The 16705-nt window shown below is 40.5% G+C and overlaps 2 protein-coding genes across 2 annotated transcripts in view; both read right to left on the reverse strand.

The window, feature by feature from the left end:
- Positions 1-1285, reverse strand: part of znf609b (zinc finger protein 609b) — an 84633-nt gene extending 83348 nt beyond the window's left edge. Inside the window, exon 1 of the mRNA XM_069656010.1 lies at positions 883-1285. The gene's annotated coding sequence lies outside the window, so the exon portion shown is untranslated. The remainder of the gene's footprint in view (positions 1-882) is intronic.
- A 10365-nt stretch (positions 1286-11650) lies between these two features.
- The window catches only part of trip4 (thyroid hormone receptor interactor 4), an 88783-nt gene continuing 83728 nt past the window's right edge, over positions 11651-16705 (reverse strand). The window contains exon 13 of the mRNA XM_069661041.1: positions 11651-11999. Within this exon, the coding sequence (XP_069517142.1) occupies positions 11935-11999 (65 nt within the window). The 3' untranslated portion in view covers positions 11651-11934. The remainder of the gene's footprint in view (positions 12000-16705) is intronic.

The following is a 16705-nucleotide window of genomic DNA, read 5'->3' on the forward strand; positions in this document are numbered from 1 at the left end:
TCTTGTAAAAAAAAAAATATTGTGCTTTAATTGAATGACTCAGTTCACTGAGATGAGACAGCCCCAACAACATGAGCCAACAATAAGAATATGGAGAAAAGGCTCCTAAATGTTTTGTCAGAGCCCTGACTAAAGGTTTATTAGACCACAATCCACCCTTTCATGAGCTCTTGTCCCCTCAGCTTCCACTGGAGAAGACTTTGCTCTGCTGGCTATAACTTCTTACATGATTCCCATTGTTGTTACAATAGTACCAGTAGCGGAAGTGAAACGTGGGGTTCAAATAGTCAGAGCCACAGCACGTTTATTCTCACTTTCTGTTAAAACCTCGAGAGTGACATGTTTCATGTAGCTTGGGACACACTGCAGGCACCACACTGTTGGAATCGGCAGCTTTAACTGAGTCAAACTAATGTTTCCACATAACATTTATTGACTTACATTTAACTTTAAATGGAAAATAATTAGGTCAGGCAGGAGAGGGGATTCCCTTTAGAACAAATAAACGTTATTCTCCTCCAGCTGACCGTTACCACCCGTGAACTGAAGTTAAATTGCATTAGTTAGTATTTTAACTTAGCAGCAGATTAAGATACCAGTTTTACATGTTTGCACCTTGGTTGAACTTCAAGCAGCTATCAGGGCTAACTTAGCTTGGTGTAATGAGCTAATGTGACTAGTACGCTATCTGGCAGAGTGAAACAATGAGCTCAGAGTGCAGTCAGCCTTGGCTAGCTTGCTGCTGCATGCTGTGTTGGCTGTATGGTGTGAAGCTAGCCAGCTCTCCTTGCACGCGAGGCTAACGTTAAATGGCTAACGAGTCGTAGCACTATCAACAATGAGAGAGTGAGGGGGAAAAGAGAGAAAAATGTAGTAACTTACCGACTTAACTAGCCACTCCTATTCCAAACCCTGGTCTGGCCATGGTTGTGTGCACTCCATAAAGAGAACAAATCAGAGTAAAGGGTTTAAATTACAATAAAACCTCTAAAAAAATCTGAAGCACCAGAAACCAGTGGCAGCGCACTCCCCAAGACATCCAACACAAGAGAGGAGGGGAGGCCAGCGATTCACTGGACTTCTGCCATCACACTTGGAGATACCGTCCACATCGAAAACAACCGAGTCCGGAGGGCATTTTATCGGTGCCGTCTCAGACCCGACACAAGTCCAGTCCTATCCCGCGACCTTCTGCAAATTAATCCCACAGCGAGTAACGTTCCATCCAGGTTAATTCCTCCGTAATTCACCGTTTCTGGATGAGCTCCGTGGTGGTTCTTCGTGTGGGAACTGATACAATGTAGCCAACCAGCAGCAGCGGGAGCGGTTAGGAAATCCAGGATGAGGCGTTCCAGTCGGATTGAACTGTCACAGTCCACGGAGCCCGGGCTAAAGATACGGAACTGGATTAACCGCACTGAACGGACTGTGATTTCAGTTGTCTGTTATCAACGAGGAATATCCACCATCAAGCCAAACTGGCATCATATGTTCAATTACAAAACAAATATGCTGGTGGTCAGGGGAAATATTAAAGAATTACTAAGGTCAGAATCCGAGTCGTCTAAAGTCTATTATAAGACAAATTTAAAAGGTCCACATTTATAATTAACATAAAAGTCAAATTCAGAATGTGGGTTTATTGCATATGATTACACATACAAGGAATTTGTCATATGTTTTTTGATTCATAACAATGAACATAGAATGTGAATTAATTATAGAAAGCAGGTAAACAGCAGTATATCTGTCTATTAAAAAAAGAAAATATAAAATAGTATTTTTTACAGTATGTATAATAGCATACATATATTTTTAAGTGTAATGAAGTATGTAGTGTATAGTTAGTGCTGCACAAAGTATTTCCAAGTGAGTGTGCCAAAGTTTATGGTATGAATTACAGAGATCTGAATCATATTATATAGATACATTTGTACTGCATTGGCACCACCTGCTTATTTTTTCACTGTTTATTCGTGCACACTTCAACCTGTATTTATTTAGTTTACACATTGTTACACAATTTAAATTATGTGTACCTTCCTTTTATTTTGTTTTAATAAACTTTTATGAGTGTGTGTTTGAGGAGAACTAAGAACTCAATTGCCAATGAGCTCATCTGTATGCATAATATGCATAACAATTCACCTTTTTAATTACACTGTCTCCACTCAGGTTTTTTTACCCCCAAAGTTCTGGCCACACTGTCCATGATATTGTGTAATTGTTTATGACCACCTGGTATTGAGATGTCAGCTGGGAACTGTTATTTTCAGCAAGCACATAATAGACCTGAATATTGTCAGGCTAAATACTGAAGCCCGCATTGCTTTTTATTTAAGGCTTACATTTCAAAAGCCGTATGTTACAGTCGAATAATACTAATGGCATCACTTTTGAACAATAAACCTTTTATTTTATAAGGTGTAACTTGCGGGGTTATGGGTTTCTAAGGATTTACTTGCTACACCTGGTGTGTAAAGAGTCCTTTGGTTGATGCTCACTTGGTGATAATTCAGTTATACGTGTTGGTAGTAAAGTCTAAATGGTTCCCCTCTTTAATAAGCCATCTGCTCTGCAGATATTAACGTAAATAAGTCATAAATAAATGGTTGTTATAACAATCCAAGTCTATTGATATGGTTTGTGATGAGTAACAGTATAATAATGTTATATAATAATGATGATAAGTGGATGTTGATTCAGTTTATTTGTAATTGAACGGTGCATTGAAGCGGCCTTTCTATTATATAAAAAGATAAGGCAAGTGTACATGAGGAGGATAAACACTAAAGGGATTGTCACAACCGAGCAACACAAACATATGTCATATTTATGGCTCATAATCGATAACAACAGCCAAACTAAATGATTTATTAAACACTAATAGAGTGGTTATTTACAGCTTAGAAACCCTAAATAGAAGCATTATTAGATAGTGATCAATAAAGCATTGTGTAATAAACTCTGTGAAGCATAATCTGTGACATACTGTAATTGCATTTCATTTAGAGAGTAAATAGTAATAAAGACACCAAAGTTAACACTCATTTAAAGCTAGAAAGTCATTTCAAGTAACGTTTTTCTTCCTGTGTAAAACATGAATCTTTTTAATAGGCAGAACTTGTAATGATGATAAAACTCTGATTACTCAAAAGAAAACAGAAAGAGGTCAGAACTTGATCTACACGCATCATTGCAAATTTAAATAGTTACCTTTGTGACTAACTAGGCCTTGTTCTCATTTAACAGAAGTGAATCTATTAACAAATAACCAAGAGGGAATTTCTCAGTGAGCCGGAAAATAAAAAGATTCCAGCAATAAAAAAAACCCCTCTCAGATACGTTAGGAATCCAACTCTCACAGCTCCACGGATAACCTTTCATGTTTACCAGCTTCAAACACCATGAAGGCTTTAAGTCGTTGTCTCTCTCTGCGCTGGTTTCCCAGGCAACAAGAATATGATAATGTTGCCTTTGACATGACAGAAGGAATCATCTCGCTAACAAACAGAGACAACAGGCTCAGGGAGAGGAGAGGCGAGGGGAGGGGGCTGAATTAATGGACTCATTTTCACACAGAGGGAAAAGCAGCAGCAGGAGCAGCAACTCACCATCCTCCATCCATACTCCATCTTCCTCTATTGCTTCCAATGCATTCCTGCTGGCAGGCACACTCATGCCCTCCCAAGGGAGCAGCCAGCCTCCATTGAGGAGCTAAATAACAGTCAGTGGCGAGTGGGGGACTGCAGGGGACGCATTTCTGATGACGACTGTCCTTCGAGGCCGAGGCTCCAAACCGAAGTGCTTTAGCTGCCGAGACCTGAAAAGAAGGAGCTGTGTGGACGCCATGTGTTTTCCATCAGTGAGAAAGAGCTAATCAGCCAGCCATGTGGATTCACAGAGGGGCTGGCTCCATTTGTGTGATCATCTTTCCATTACTCTATAAAAGAAACTGTAAAACCTTGAAATCCATCTATTAGAGACTTGTTATTTAGCACATGTTAAAATGAAAGATCTGTGTCAACTGACAGCAGAGCAGCACATTTGGAAATGGCGGTATCCAAGTCCAAGGATAAACTACGTAATGGGATAAAGTGAGCAACATTAATAATAGATTCCAGTGATTCATCAGATTGTTGGTACCATGACCCAATTCATTTCCATTCTCCAGTTTGATATGACACAAAGGCTACTGAATGATTTCAGAGGTTGTGCTTGGATTTTTGTGTCTACATGACATCTACTTGAAGCCACTGTCGTCCTGACAATGTCTCACTATTAGATTGGATTTGCACAAAATTGGTACAGTGACTCATGGCCCCTAGAGGCCGAATCCTAGCGCTGGTTTGAAGTGGAATATGTGAACCTTTATTGGATTACAGCCTCATGAAATATTGGATTGACAGAATTCTGGATGAACATTCATGCCCCCTTATGACTTTGATAATTCTTTGACCTTTTATACCTCAAGATCCTTTATCAGGTTCAGATTTTTATTTAGTCCTAAACTTTGGAGTATTATCAAACACTAAATACCTGCAATACTAATGACGATCCCATCAGTCTCAGCTGTACTTGTGTTTAGAGCTAATTAGCAATTGCTAACATGCTAAAGCATAACATTTATTTAGTGAAAACGATTAAGATTACACTTGATTACCACCAGCATGTTGGCATTGTCAGAGTGATCAGGTTAGCATTTAGCCCAAAGCACAAGCCTCACTAGCTTAGCTGTAGACAATGAGCATATGTGGACTATATATATTAAAAGGGCTTTATTCTGAGTGTTGTAGTGTCGTCTGTTCTCTACACAGAACATCTTAGATTAAATGTGAGCAAAATTAGAGAAAAAAAGAAGTCGTATCGTATCGTATATCTTAGCATATCATATTGCATCGCATCGTATCGTATCGTATTGTTTATCATATATCATATTGTGTCGTGTATCGTGTATCGTGTCGTATATCGCATCATATATCGTATCGTATATCGTATCGTATTTGTAGAGAGTATTGAAAAAGTGAATGATTTGGAACACAATCTGTGTGTACCTATTTGTTACCACCCTCACACCTTCTGAGTGTCCCACTTCTGAGTATATTCTCCACTGGGATGACAAAAGCCAAGTCTGTCATGTGCACTTTACCGTTACCCTTTAATTACTGTTGAGTGACTCCAAAAGTGTCTAAAATTACAACCTACTACGAATTATTGATTAAAGCATTGAGTGTGCATTATACACAGAGTCATGACTGGGTGAATGATGGAGTGATTTTAAAATAGCTATACTTGACTTGTTATATGGATGGACCTGTGTGGCCTGATTGTCTGGTTGGAGCCATGCAAACACCAGCGAAGGTTATCAGCCATTAGCGCTTAATGCATAGGAGTCACGCAACACGCATTAGGCTTAGGAGAAATACTTTCTATTGAACAGGAGATTGGATAAGAGCCAAGAAATGAATCAATAATGAACAGTAACGTCAACACAACTGTACACATTTAGCTGAGGAGATTATCCTAAAGCCAAGTGGTAACACAGATTTAGTTCCTGGACTTCTCTAAGGCCAAACATGTGACATGAATGTGGAACAAGGCAAAATCTAAGGAAGCAGAAATAAAATGTAGATTTACAGATTGTTCATTTATTATTTTCAGCACATGATCTGTGTCCCGTGTCAGACAAAAACTACATCAATAATGAAAATTACAGCTTTTTCACCCAGTGTTCTAATTTGTATGACATCTTATTTGGGACAAGCTCGGTTTTGACCCAATTATTCAAACAGAAATCATTCCAGAGTCATGAGACCTTTGCAACACATATCTTCACTGTATCCTATCTAGAAACAGATTTATTGTCTGTAAGGGGGTTTTATCTCTGACAATGTTCTTTTGTTATCTCCCCATATTCCATCAGTTTTATGAAACATCTACCCATCTGTCACATCATTACGTTGTAACAGTCTGAAGAATAAGAGCACATTTTGTAAGCCTGTGGCAAAAAGCGGGTTAGCATTTATTGTCTATCATATAGCAATATGCTAATAGTTAATCCAGAGTAATCATGTTATGTATCTGCTACAGTGCTTGCTCCCTAAGAAAACAGAAGCCTGGAAGGGACTATTTTACATATTCAAGAGACTAAAGCTTGACAAATCACTGTGTTCAGAGCTTTAGCCCTCGTGACAGGAGACGCCTTGAAGACAGACGATCATCTGATGTCTTCTGTGTGGCGTCATGTGTGTTAAAAAGCTCTGAGAAGCTGTGAAAACGCCTGGTGGGGGCTTTCTCTGGACGGTCATTATACCCCAGCACACTGAAGTCTCTTTTTGCTTGGACTTTTTATTACTTACTTCACGTTTCAGTGATATTCTGTTTGGAAAATTGATGTTGCCAATATTTTTAAACAGCCCCTACTACATTTGTTGCAGGTACACTCCCATTCAGCAAGGTCAAAGGGTCATGGGCTAAATTGATTGCTTATCAGTAGATCTTTACAAATGGCAGCAAGTGAAAGCTATTTGTGATAGGAAATCTATTTTTAATTGGATTTATGCATCTGTGCTCCTTTCAAGGACTCAGATTTATTCACTCAGAAACCTTTTTTAAAGTCAGTTTGGCCTTGTTACCGTGCAGATTTACGCACAAAACAGATTTCTTTTGATGAAAGTAATTTGTGGGAAAATGTAATTTACACAACATATACTGTTGCCCACCCATCGAGGATAACCAGGCATCCATGCTCAGCTCTCTCGCTGGGTTTTACTGACATGCCTTGAGGGAAGAAAGCCTTCAAATGTTCCTGTGCCTCCCTTCCTCAGACGGGGCCCCCCCTCGTTCCTCAGGACTCACCAAAGCCGACGAGCCATGACGCACTGGAGACACTACAAAGGCCGGCAGGGAGGGGATTGTGCACTACTTAACAACTCTGTAAACCATAGATCTTACAGCAATGTATCTTATCAGGAAATCCATTAGGACCAACAGACCTCCAAGGAAATTGAGCGATTAAAAGAATAGTTTATTTTTGCTTTGTTGTTGAAAATTGATACGACTTTCCTGACTGTAAATATGAGCTAGCCAGCAGCCAGTTAGCTTAGCTTTGCTTGAAACAGCTAAACTGGCTTTGTTTAAAAGAAACATCTGCCTACAACACAATCAAAAGCCGGCTGATTAGTACGTTGACTTTTTTTGGGTAGGGTCAGTGTCAAAATGACAGGCTAGCCAAGTCCCATTTTTGCAATGTTAAGCTGAACTAGCAAGCTAGTCTTTACAGCTCATGGACTAGATAAAAGACGAGGACATACCCTCTCGGACTGAAAAGTGAAGCCACTGCAGAATTGCCTTAAACCTGCCTTCTTTCTAATGGCTAGGAGGGGCAACCACACTGGTAGCCAAACAACTTCGATTATATGAAACCAGATGAGAAAACAACCCTACTCCTCAGAAGATTTATTACCCCAGGAAACATTTTCCTAATGCGTTTATGGTCTCAACCACTAGTTTCAAGTCTCCTTCAATAGAGCATGATGTTCTTTCTGTAAATCATGGTCCCACTGGGAGTAAATCTACGATGAGAAGGGTATACCTTAGGGGCCTGGCTACCTTTTGTTTCAACCCCATTGTCCTACTAAGGTAACTTACGACAAAAAAAAGAAACAAGATAGCGTTGGACAAAATGCTGAACTCAAGGATTCAAGAGGGGGGTCACAACCAATGGGTGATATCACGTTCTTTTATACAGTCTGTGCTCCAGCAGTATTTCCCTTACAGATATAAGAGTGATATCAATCCTCTCATTAAGAAATTGAGTAGCTGTGTTTCCCAAATCTACCCTTTAAATTGCTGTACAAATCGCTGAGATTATTTCCTGTTGGGTTCGTGAAAATGGTGAGTTACTGTGTGTGTGATGTCTTCCGATGGTGTTGATGTAATGAGGGACTGCTGTGATAATTTCAGTGGATCCAATTCTGCCGTCAATTTGTCTTCAATGAGCCACTACTGACAATAACCTTTCCTAAATATTTCCTCTGTTCTTCCTCCCTGCCTCGACAGGCAGCAGTCTGTGACACATTAGGAGATGGATGAGCCACAAGCCGTTCCCAGGTTGTATTGTTCCCCAGCCTGCTGCCACCTCTTCTAAAGTGCTCCAAAGCCTAATTTCTCTTCCAGGCCTGTGGGGATGGGGGGATGGGACCTCGCGCCCTCAGTCCAATCAGTCTCTCAGCAAGCACACAAAGGTCCTGCTGCTTCTACAACTGGAAACTTGGCTTGATGGTGAGGAGGGCATACTGCTGGACTGGAGTCAATTGCATTTAATTTCAATCAGGAAATTCAGCCGGGCATCCTTTTCAGACCAGAATGAATAAGTAAATTATCCTGTTTTAATGTCTAATCTAATTTAAAACCCCTGCTAAATGGATGAAAGCTGGATGGTGACAGGACTGGAAGCTGGACTTCTTACTGGTGCTCAAGAATGATGAAGCGATGCTTGTTGCATTGCTTCACACACTCCATGATTTCCCCCCAACCCTTTCCCCTATATCCGCCGGCATCATTAACAGCAGGGTGGTTGGTTTGTGATGTAGCAGAAGAAGCCTCGGGCACACATAGAAACACCACTGATTTAAATCAAAAGCTCAACATTTTTCTGGTATGAGACCGAGATAATAAGACACATACAGCTATAGGGAGTGTTAGCTTAGCATAAAGACTGAAAAGAATGGTAAATAGTGAGCCTTGCTCCATCCAAAGGTAACAAAATCTGCTTACCAGCCCCTCTAAAGCTTGGTTACAAGGACATCTGTGCTTTTACGGGGGTTGTGTACCAGACTGTGTCTTGGCTTTGAGCAATTGCTCAGCAACCAGCAGAGATTTTAGGTAAAGCTGTGCCTGAACAAGGAATATCCCCGCAAATAATCCTTTGTGTAATACCAAATTCTCTTGTTTTTTTGTGGATTAAACAAATGAGCTGTAATGTGTTAATTTGTAAGGGTTAGAGGTGTCGGCAGGCGGATTATGTTGCAGTTCGAAAGAGGCAAGCTAGCTGTTTTGCCTGTTTCCAGTCTATGTGTTAAGCTAACTGGCTGTAGCTTCTTATGGTATTAGTGTTCTTATCTTAGTCGCTGCCAAAAAGGCGAACAAACACTTTAGTTACACTATACCTTCAAATCCAGATTGATTAGCTGCCAATATTACCTCTTACACAGCTCTGTTAAACAGACTGTTTAAAATCTGCTGGATCACTGAGTGCATTTCTTTCTCACAAGTACATCACATCTTTTGTGCATGAAAACCAACAGCACATGATCTTATGGTTTTATCTAAAGAGGCTTAGTAAAAACTGCATGTGCTTAATTGTTGAGCATTACAGCACAGAGCCCTTGTTTGTGTGAACTTGGGTGTCTGTTCTCGTCTGCTGCAATGCCCCCGATGTGGAAGACAGAAGAAGAGGCCACCCACAGGGCAAGGAGCTGTCACTGTTGATTCACTGGGGGCTGAATTTGGTAAATTCCCTAAGCAGCCTCACTGAAAAAAAAAAAAAAAATCCCACCTTTTATGGAGAAACTTTACAAAAGAGACCTCTTACATTCTCTGGGTGGGAGATTACCGGGAGGGCTGGTGCAATTATGCGTTCTCATGCTGAATGGAGTTGAGCGCGGAGTTGTAGCTAATCTGCAACTCAAACAAGAGTAAATCTAAGCTAATCAACAGCGAATTACAATGCCAGGCACAGGCAAAAACAGAGCGACTCAGGATGGGTGTGTGAGCTGGTGATTCATGCTATGCTTTTCTAACCGTGGTGAAATACACCCTCGGGCAAGAAACAGCTTAGTGGAAATGCCACTCAACACATTTGAAAGGGAATAAACACAGCGATGTGCAAACAGGTAAAATATTCAAACACAAAATAACATTGCACAGGCAGAGTATCAGTAGGAGCCTGTCACGACAGCACATGAACCAGGGGAAGGCTTAATAAAAATGGTATCAAGTACCTTTTGTGCACTTGAATATACGCAAAGAAGACCTCAAAGAAGTCTGAAGGAATGCTTTCAGATTTAGCCGTGCATGTTATGTACATGTTTGGGCTCCTGAAGAGATTAAGGGCCCTGTTTACACCAGGCATTAACATGCGTCCTGGATGATCCGATTACAAGTGGACAGCCTTAAGTACAGGTTTGAATGTACCCAGGAGTCATTACGGGAACGCACTGTGATCTGATCGCTCACACAACAGTGGAAGGCGGTCTGGGAGTACACGGCCACATTCTTTCATCAGTTTGTACCAAAATGTGATTTAGGATACATTAAAGGACCGAATACTCAACTGTCGTCTCTAACCTGCCAGGAAAACCAAAGAAGAAGAACACAACGTCCTCTGCGTATGTTTGGCGTAGGAGGTGTATTACTGCCTCCCACCTGTTAAAAACAGCCAGTTTGGTCCCTGCCAAGAAATAATGTGAATTTCACACCCTCAACAGGTGCTAAAAAGAGACCTGATCACATGTGGGCACTTGAGAGATATGTAGAGACACGTTAAAGTGAATATTTGTTTGTTTTTAAAGGAAGTGCAGATGCTGACATATTGAGCGAGTCTGTTGTCTTATCTGGTAACCCTGATGGTAAGTGCTAAAAGTATCTATTTGCATTGCCCACAGGTGCCACTACAGTGAGCCACAACAATCCAGGTTCATCAAACCCAACCTTTGAGTGAATCAGCTGGTCTTGGGCACTTTAAAGATGAAATTGATTTGTGCAGAAGTACTTGTATAGCTACAGCAATTTGTAAAGAAGATATTAGTTGTCATGATGGCCTTAAAAGATTTATATTTCAGGGGATATTTCCGTACCCCAGGTTAGATCTGTATTATTAAGACTTTATTGACATTATCACCAGTATCCAAAGGTGTCACTCATAGTTACACCTAACCAAAACTGCAATCTTAAATCTTACTTTAAAGAACTCCAGTGTTTGCCTTTGTGGTAGTGAGCAGGAAGCACAGAAGCTGTTTGGACAGAAAATCCTAAAACCCAAAGTTGTTTCTGCCCCCGCATAGGTGTGACATCACAGGTACAGGGGAATAGAGTAGTTGCCACTCAAGAAGCCACTCATGAGTTTGAGGGTTTAACAGAAGGTGGTTTATACTGCTATGAGGCAGAACTGTAAAACTCAGAGAAGTTCTCATCGCATCGATAATCTACCCTTTGACCTAAACGCTTGTGAGGTAAACAACAGAATTAGCAACATGCTAAAGTTTAAACGCTACAAGGTATGGGATGTGCTCATGCATGTATTTCATTAGTCTAAACAGTGTGTTGCTGGGTGACGCTGGATTACGCTGATGAGCGTGACGAGCGCAATGATTTGCTTGACGACCCTGCATTACTTGGCTGGAGCCCTCTGCGTCATCCCCCCTGCTGTGTCGATGCAATGGTCTCATTGACACGAATGAGGAGGCTGTGTTTTTAAACACAGGGCTATTGTTGGTCTAAATGGGGCCTTAGGTGTGAAAAGGGTAATAGCTGAGGAAGAGGAGGATGAGGCCGCCTTTACCTTGTGGTTAAAGGCTCTTGGATAAAATATGAGCCTTTACTTTTTTTCCAATTTTAAATGAAATAAAAGAAGCAGAAGTTAAGCCTTTGGAACGTTTTATTTTCCACAATCAAATGTGAGACAGAGCAGAATGTATAATGAAGAAATGTACCAAACTTATTATATATAATCTGCAACCTTTTAACCTCAACCTTTAGTAAAATGCGAATGCCAGTGATTTTAATGCACATAGATCTGGAAATGATAAATAAGGTATTACAACTCCTTATAAAATGTTTGGACAACCCAGTAGAACATGTGGCCATAAACAACATTTTTCATGTTCCCGTGTGATCAGACTCTGATTTTCCTCCTCAGCTTCTCCTCTGACATCACTCTGCAGCTGATGCGACCAGCCCCTTCTTGGCACCCTGGTGGTAGTGACTCTCCAGCTTCCCTGTGAGAGAAAGGGGGTGAAAGGGGAGGGTGGGAGGGGGAGAAAAGAGGAAGGGATGAATCAAAACACCATCAAAGGGACAGAGTGACCTTTCTGAGAGCTCAAGGCCTGCTGATTAGAGGCGGCCTCGGATAGACAGTGGAGAGAAAGGGAGAAAGGACGAGCGAGAGAGATGATGAGGTAAAAGGCCAATGAGAGTCTTTAGTCCATGGCAAAGAGCGATTAGACAGCAGCCTTTGTTGGTAGCAAAATAAGACATCTTTTAATCCAGTTATATCGATGTAATGTGAGTATAATCCAACAGCAACTACGACCACACATACAAAGAATTATAATATATGCTGTAAATTTTAAAAATACAGGCTGCCAGTAAATGCACCATTGCCATGTCTCAACTAAGGACAGTAGGTATCTCGACAACCTGCAGTAGATAGCATGGCCCTATAAATTAAAATACATGTATGCTGATGCCTGTGATAACCGTAAGGCATTTTAGTATAACACGCAGTGGTCAGGGCTATAGCTGCCTCCAGTAATGAACTGCATTGACCTGTGGTGAGTTGTATCCTTTGGTTTCAGGGTAGTGGCAGCAGAATACAAAATATTGCCACAACTCAAAGGAGATAAAGCAGCAGATTGTAGAAGGTTTTTTGTTTTTTAAAGTGGATAAATGCTTCAGCTTTAGGTTTTGGGCAGAGATGTTTTTGTGGGACATTCTGCTAGCATAATACTTGTAACGCAGTACTGTTTCTGTTACATTTGGTTGACTACAGGTTGGAATTGGAGCATCAAACGCTGTGCTTTGGTCATGGACATTGCAAAGTTTAGTGTGAAAATAAACATATTTTAAGCATACAGTAAACAGCAGGGGGCCTAATCTTTATCCCTGTGGGACGCCTTATGAAACGAGATTTTTAGACCCTTCTGAAACGAGTCTGAACTCTGACAGTATGAACTTTAACTAATAAACAGTACACTATACATACACTGTTCGTGCACGTCATTGATATTTATGTGTATAAGTATAACAGAACAAGATTTGAACATGATTTTTGTCAGACAATCTGCTATCAAACCAAATTCTCAAGTTCTTAAAGTGATGCACATCAACTATAAGATTTCTGTTAAGAGTAAAGTTTGTTGAGTTGGGACATTTAAGCTCTGTACTCTTGTATAATTCTCACTTTTTGGAGTTTGGAATAAGCTTCAGTTTCATTAAAGATGCTGTGTCTGGTGATGTTTTTTTTTGGTTAGGACTGATAACATACGACATAGTATCGTCTGCATAGAAACGGACACCACAATGGACAATAAGCTCTATTTATACATAAAGTAAATAGAACAGAGCCTAATCTTGATCAATGTCTGACACCTTTATTAATGTGAATATTTGAAGCTATCTGCAACAACTGACTCAATTCTGCCAGGGATTTGATTTTGCACCAGGTGTAAGCAGATTAAAAATATAGAAGTGCTTTCAGTCGTTACTAAAACATTACAACATAAAATGCTCTCCCCATTGATGTATCCAAGGAATGTTTATATCTGTGAAGGCTGCCAAGAATATAACAGTCAGGTATTCTTTCATTAATACTTGTGGATTTTGTAGCTGAGCCAGCAAACAGCACCTGCATGAACTTGCTGATTAGCAGACTACCATTTTCAACAGTAGCCTCCATTGTTGTGAGAATTTCCATGGTTATAATTTGTTGCTCACTAATTTATGTCTGATGAGAATGTTTACAAAGACGAACACAGCTGAGAATCTCAAAGAGGGATTTTGTGGAGTTGCTATTTATATAAATGCTCGTAGCTATGGTGTGTAAACAAAACCCCTGCAGCCACTGACCGGAGCTGACCTCCTCATCTACTCTGACACCTTTTTCTCTCGATACAGCCTCCACAATATCAACCACACTTTAAATCTCTCCATTAGAGCTCATTCTCACAAACTATGACCTGCTGCTTTGTCCTTTTCAGTGCAAAACAACCTCTGCTGGGTTTTGATAACCTGTGTTGACCCTATCCTTAACTGCAAGGCAAATAACAACCCTGTGTGTATCCGCCGAACACTAGCCTCCTGCTTGTCAAATTACTACATTAGCTGGCTGTTTTCCCCTTGGCTCAGCCAGGGGAAAGAATGATACAAGTGTGACAGGCAGGGGTGGTGGTTGTCACTTGTGCTTTCTTTTCATGTTGTCACGTTATGGCTGAACTCTGTGGGTAGTAGCAGCATAAACAAGGTGTTTAGGAGAAGTGCTGTTTGCTCAACATTTCCAAGCCTGTCTGAATGGCTGTCAGTGTCTGTCTGTTCTGCCAGGAGCAAGACCTGCTTAGGCGTGGAAACACCTCTGGAATTCTTGGGTGAACACTGCCAAAAGTTTATCCAAGATGATAAATCCATTACACAGAACAAAAATGCATCATTCTTGCTTCCTTTTGGGTGTTTTTATGGGAGTCAACATTGGGGAAAATTGACTCTGGCAGTTTTCCTTGTCATGACACAGTGACATTTCTGTGAAATGTATTAGCACACATAAGACCAACGGTTCAGTCAAAATAAACACTGACAGAATGAGCATGTAGTAGTTTAAGTGTGTAGATACTCATTTGGACAATGCTAACTGTTATGTTACTGCGTTACCTACTGAGATAAGTAACACATCCAATTATTTTTGTGTTACCAGTAATTAAAACCTCCTTTGCTACTCGATACACGTATGCGTTATATTATCGGGACGGCGTGTAGCAGACAGTGTCTACCTTTGAATTAATTGACTCTATCATCATTGCATCGCCTCGTCTACGGCCCATAATCTGTAACTCTGCAGCCTGTCACTCTAACAGGAATGACAGACGCAGTATAACCTTTACAGCTCTTTATTATGCTAACAATCTGACAGGGAACTGGGCAGAGGCATACAGTATTAGGGACAGCTGTTTCCATGACAACAATACAACACAGGCTCTTAGTTCCCCCCATTATTGCGGAGCTGTGTTTAGCTTGCAGATGCTTCTTTAAATTTGCAGTAGAGCTCTTTGCAGCTGACGACCACGTATCCTCCAGACGCAGCTTACATTTCACCGTAATTTTTTCGCCCAAAAATTCTAAATAATATTTCCAAGAAGTAAACACTATCCTCTCTGCCATCTCGCTAGTTGATGCTAGCCACGCATGTGAACTGACACAACTATGTACACAGCTACCTGCCAAGAAGTAGGACAGAAACAAAAACAGTGCTTGCAGAAGGAACGCGTTATGTTACTCCTCACAACGAAAAAGTAGTCTGAGTACTCCAACGGATTACTTTGTTACGCATTACCACCATCACTGGAGTTATCACAATTAAACATTCTCCAACTTCAATAACACCTGGGGATGCTTAAATTAAAATGCACTGTGTAAAAAGTTACACTTCTCTTTCTAACACATTTTGTTGTGTGTGTGTAGCCTGTTAAGTGATCAGATTTGCATAATTGAAACATCCTGTAATCACGACTCTCCTTGCAAAATAAAAATTGGAATAGGAACATCAACATTTGAAATTGCAATACTACAAACTTTAATTGAACCACTCACAAAAAAAGACAAATCTATTATGTATTTGGCCATACGCCATCACTCAAGTAAACAGCTGAAAGAGATGCAATAATATGCATTGATATCAGTAGTAAACTCATGTTATATTACAAAATCTGCAATATCCAGGTCAATTTGGATAATTATTTTCTGACATCACACTTAAATAGAAGAAATTGCTTTAAGTGCTCTAATCAGGAAGGATCCAGTCATTTGTTCCCTGCTCATGTGGGAGCAGTTCACCAAGCTGCAATCACATCGCTGACATATTCGCTCTCATAAAGTTGTAACAATGTTTACACTTCCAGCAGACAAGGGGCAACATTAATATTTATTCAAACTCACTGCAACCTGGCAATTGTAAGTTCAATATTAACTTTGTTTTTGTCTTCAACTCCAGAGGGGAACATTTGGCTCTTTAGCTGCTAAATGCTCCATTATGTTCCCCAGCTAGTTGCTAAGTGAGTCTGTCTGCCATTTAGTGCGAGGCAGGTGGCTTACAGTTGGTTTTTAGAGCCTTTTCAGTGATAACAGCAGCCTGCTGTGGCCAGAACTACTTTGAGAGTGGTGACAATGAAGCAAAACAGCTGGGGTTGGAAAAAACAAAAACAAGCTGAAAAATGTTATAAAGCGACTCAGAAGTCGGGGAATCTGCAGAGCCAGGCGATTATTCTCTGTGCAACCCCTTTCATATCAAGTAGGACGTTGATATAATATATCCAACTGTCATGTTAGTTCTGTCGCCATTGCAACTTAAAGTCGAGCTGAAACGGTATTTCGAGAGTATCTAGCTTCCGTATCGTGACGTATTTCAGAGTGAAACAGGACGTGCAGGCAGGCGGGATTTGATTTGATCGTTGAGAAGTGGGTGTAGACAGACGTTCTCCACAGTGCAGTAGCTAGCTAACTGACCGAGCGTTCTTGGTGCTCTGCGGCTACATGTTGCAGATTGATTGGTTGAAATTGTTTTGTGCTAACTTACGTAAACATGCGTGAAATTTAGTTTTACCGGAAGAAAAAATGGTCGGATTTTGATATAAGAATAGGAAGGAATGGATTTTCTGTATTTTTTTTGGCCTATTTTGTCAAATAGATGCACAATATTACCGGGGATGTGATCTAAAAG

The sequence above is a fragment of the Semicossyphus pulcher genome, unplaced genomic scaffold, assembly GCF_022749685.1.
Source record: "Semicossyphus pulcher isolate SPU_LCO1_2020_fin unplaced genomic scaffold, fSemPul1.0.p SCAF_1, whole genome shotgun sequence".
Taxonomy (NCBI): domain Eukaryota; kingdom Metazoa; phylum Chordata; class Actinopteri; order Labriformes; family Labridae; genus Semicossyphus; species Semicossyphus pulcher.